Consider the following 3,545-nt stretch of genomic DNA (forward strand, 5'->3'; position numbering starts at 1 on the left):
CTATTCGTAGAATGATCGAAGATGCGATCGCGAATAGAATAACTGGGAATGGCTGCATGAAGGAAAAATCAAAATTGCTGCACAATGATATAATGAATGTAATAAACCACGCATTTGGCCATCATTTAACATGCAAAGATTGCAGCTTTGAAAAGAACTGTGAAGGAATGAACGTTGATGATAACGTTGATTCCTTAAAGAAGTACGGTTTTTATGATAAAATTCAAGACGCAATCGCGCATCTGAGTCATTACTCGGAGAACTTGCTGTTAAATTTTACAAACAATCCAGTTGAATCATTCAACGGTTTAATTTGTAAAGAAGTCGGTGGCAAAAGAATAAATTTTGGCGCAAGAGGCCAATACAATGCAAGAGTAAATTCTGCTGTATTGCAATTTAACACGCAACAAGTGCTTTCAGAAGTACATACGTATGCGGGTAAGGAAATAGTTCCTACGCTAGCTAAAATAGAAAAGCAGCGAAAAAAGAAGGTTGCATATACGCGAAATCTTCGTGCAGAAAAGGGTAGGGAAAGATGCTACAAAAAGTCTGAGAAAAAAAATCAGTTTTACGGACATGCATCCCAAAGACCCGATATGTCAAAAACCGTTTTCGATATGCAATGCGAGATGCATTTCCAAAGTTTGCGTGAGAACCAATGCAAACGGGAAGATATCGAAAAAGAAACTAGAGAACAATCACAATCGGAATTGTGGTTATCACTAAGAAAAAAGATGTTAACAGCTTCCAATTTTGGCCGAATATGTCGCATGCGACCCTGCACATCCTGTGCTTTAACGGTCGAACAAATATTGTTTCCTCCGCTTGCAAATACTCCGGCAATGCAATATGGCCGAGAAAATGAATTTGTAGCAAGGAAACAATTGGAAATTTTGATTAATAAATCTATTCGCATTTGTGAATTATTTATAGATGCAGAATTTCCATATTTGGGAGCAACCCCTGATGGGTTGATAGACGACGATGGGCTGGTAGAGATAAAATGCCCAGCGTCGGCAGAAAATATGACAGCGGAAGAGGCTGTTTCATTATTGGGTGCATGGAGTACAGTTGTGAAAAAAGGTAATAGTGGATATGAAATGGAAAAAACTCATGTACATTATTACCAGGTACAAGGACAACTGCATATTACGCATAGAAATTATTGCATATTTGCAATATGGACACCAAGAAGTACTGTAACGATACGAGTCGAAAGAGACGATGATTTCTGGAATCAAGAAATGAAAACGAAACTGACTCGATTTTACGAAGAGTGTCTGCTTCCAGAAATCATTGACAGTCGTTACAATCGTAATATGGAAATCCGTGAACCCACATATATTCTTGAAGCACGCATCGCGAAAGAAAATAAGAAAAAGAAGGAAACCGATGCGTTGCAAAAAAGAAAATTAGACGATCTTTCGGACGAAGACGAGTGCGTCATACTAGGTGAATCAAAACATATTGATAATGTTGAAAGTGCGGAGAAACGCCGACGCATTATAGACACCCTAGTAACTCCTCTGAAAGACATAAAAAACAATATATTGCCAAATAAATCAAAATTGAATGATGCGTCTCTCGACGCATTTCTCAAAGTAGTCAGAGGCTGCGTTCCGAATTACGCTTGAAGCGATTATAACGCTTTAATGCTGTACAATGCATCGGAATCGTTCCGATTCGTCAGTGTTCGCTTAAAGTGCTTCAACTGCTAAGCGATTCGGAACGGTTTTCATGCGTTTTATGTCTGTTGGAATAAAACTGTCAGTTAAATCGTTCGCAAGTAACCTTTATTTATATAACAATGGATAAACAAATTATAGTATTTTCATCTGCATTTAGAATAAATAATGCATTATTGACAGAGAGCGATAGTAGTGAAAGTGATATTGACTATGTAATACCTTGTAACGATTTACATGAAATATAGAAGATACTAATGATAAAAAAAAATAAAAAAATAACAAATATAGAGAAGATTACCGATTATGTGGATCGCGTAATTCCTAATTACGATAATATAGTTTTCAAACAACACTTTAGGTAAACGTTAAAATAAAAATTATAATTTTATTTTTATATCTATAATTTTACAATTATTTAATATTGTAGAATGTACCCATCAACATTTCAAATGGTTTTATCATTAATTGGGCCAGCTTTAGATACCACAAAAACTGCATTTGGGAGAAAACCCATTTCAGCTGAAAAACAACTTTTCATAGCATTATGGTTCGTGTCATCTCCTGACTCATATAGGTATATAAAACAATTTTCTCTGAGTTACAAGTTAATGATTTTATTTAAAATAAGCATTCTACGACAAGAAAATACAAATTATAATGTACAACATAAAATACTCTTGCATTTATTTAGAGTAAACTTCTCACTGTTTGCATATTCAAAATATTACAGGTCTGTGTGCGTTAAATTTGGTATAGGTAAAGCAACAGCATTTCGAGCTGTACGAAGGGTCACATACGCTTTACATTGCATTGCACCACAATTCATACAATGGCCAAAGGGAGAGCATGCCAAAAATGTGATGGAGAAATTCAAAGCAAAATGTGGTTTTCCTAATATTATAGGAGCCATAGATGGAACTCACATAAAAATTCGAGCTCCGTTACAGGATTCTTCATCTTATATCAATCGGAAAGGATTTCCATCTATCAATTTACAAGTGGTGTGTGACTCATTGTGCTTATTTACACACTGTTATGTGGGCCATCCAGGTTCTATTCATGATGCAAGGGTGTTCAGAAATTCCCCAATATCTGATTACATTAACAGACCAAATATATATTTTGAAGACAATACCCATATCATTGGAGACGCTGCATACCCTTTGCATCCCCAAGTAATGGTACCTTTTCGAGAAAATGGCCACCTCACAATGAGACAAAAAAATTACAATTATTGCTTATCATCTTCAAGAATAGCAGTTGAACGTGGAATTGGCCAATTAAAAACACGATTTAGAATTTTATTGGACTGTTTACCTTTAACAGACATCTCAAAAATCCCAAAATTTGTTATAGCCTGCTGCGTCTTACATAATATTTGTGTGCAACAAAATGATCTAATCCCTGTTGAAGCGTGTGACGTGGAAATTGAGGAATCAACGAGGTATACGCATGCACATAATAATAGCAGTACTAGGCAAATGGGAAATTTAAAAAGAATAGAAATAATGCATAATTTGCCTATCAAACTTATAGTTTAAGTTATAAGAAAATTCAGTTAGTTCAAATCATATAATATTCATTTACGTATCGAGGTAGCAATGTTCGTGATATCTCTTCCATAACTCATCAAGATCGTTAATTGAGAAAATGCCGATTATTGTACTCAAATTGGAATAAAAAAATTGTATTACTTGTAAATATATCATTTTGGGTTTCAATAAAAAAAAAACATTATTTTAATTTTGTTTTGCTTACAAATCTATTAAACAAAAATAAAATTTCTCAATTTTAGGATTGAATTAGTAAATTCAATTAATCTAACATATAAAAGAAATACAACTATTATTTCACTAT

General features: G+C 34.2%; 1 protein-coding gene across 1 annotated transcript; it reads left to right on the forward strand.

Annotated features, from left to right (window-relative positions):
* Positions 1-1,807: 1,807 nt before the first annotated feature.
* On the forward strand, positions 1,808-3,229 carry LOC136782943 (putative nuclease HARBI1). Its single transcript, XM_066742722.1, has 4 exons — positions 1,808-1,886; positions 1,977-2,046; positions 2,116-2,262; positions 2,419-3,229. The coding sequence occupies exons 1-4, from the start codon at positions 1,808-1,810 to the stop codon at positions 3,227-3,229; spliced, it is 1,107 nt and encodes a 368-aa protein (XP_066598819.1).
* The last annotated feature ends 316 nt before the right edge of the window (positions 3,230-3,545 follow it).

The sequence above is a fragment of the Prorops nasuta genome, unplaced genomic scaffold, assembly GCF_024137725.1.
Source record: "Prorops nasuta isolate Cenicafe-Biocafe unplaced genomic scaffold, Cenicafe_Pnas_1.2 PNAS00031, whole genome shotgun sequence".
NCBI classification, from domain to species: Eukaryota; Metazoa; Arthropoda; class Insecta; order Hymenoptera; family Bethylidae; genus Prorops; species Prorops nasuta.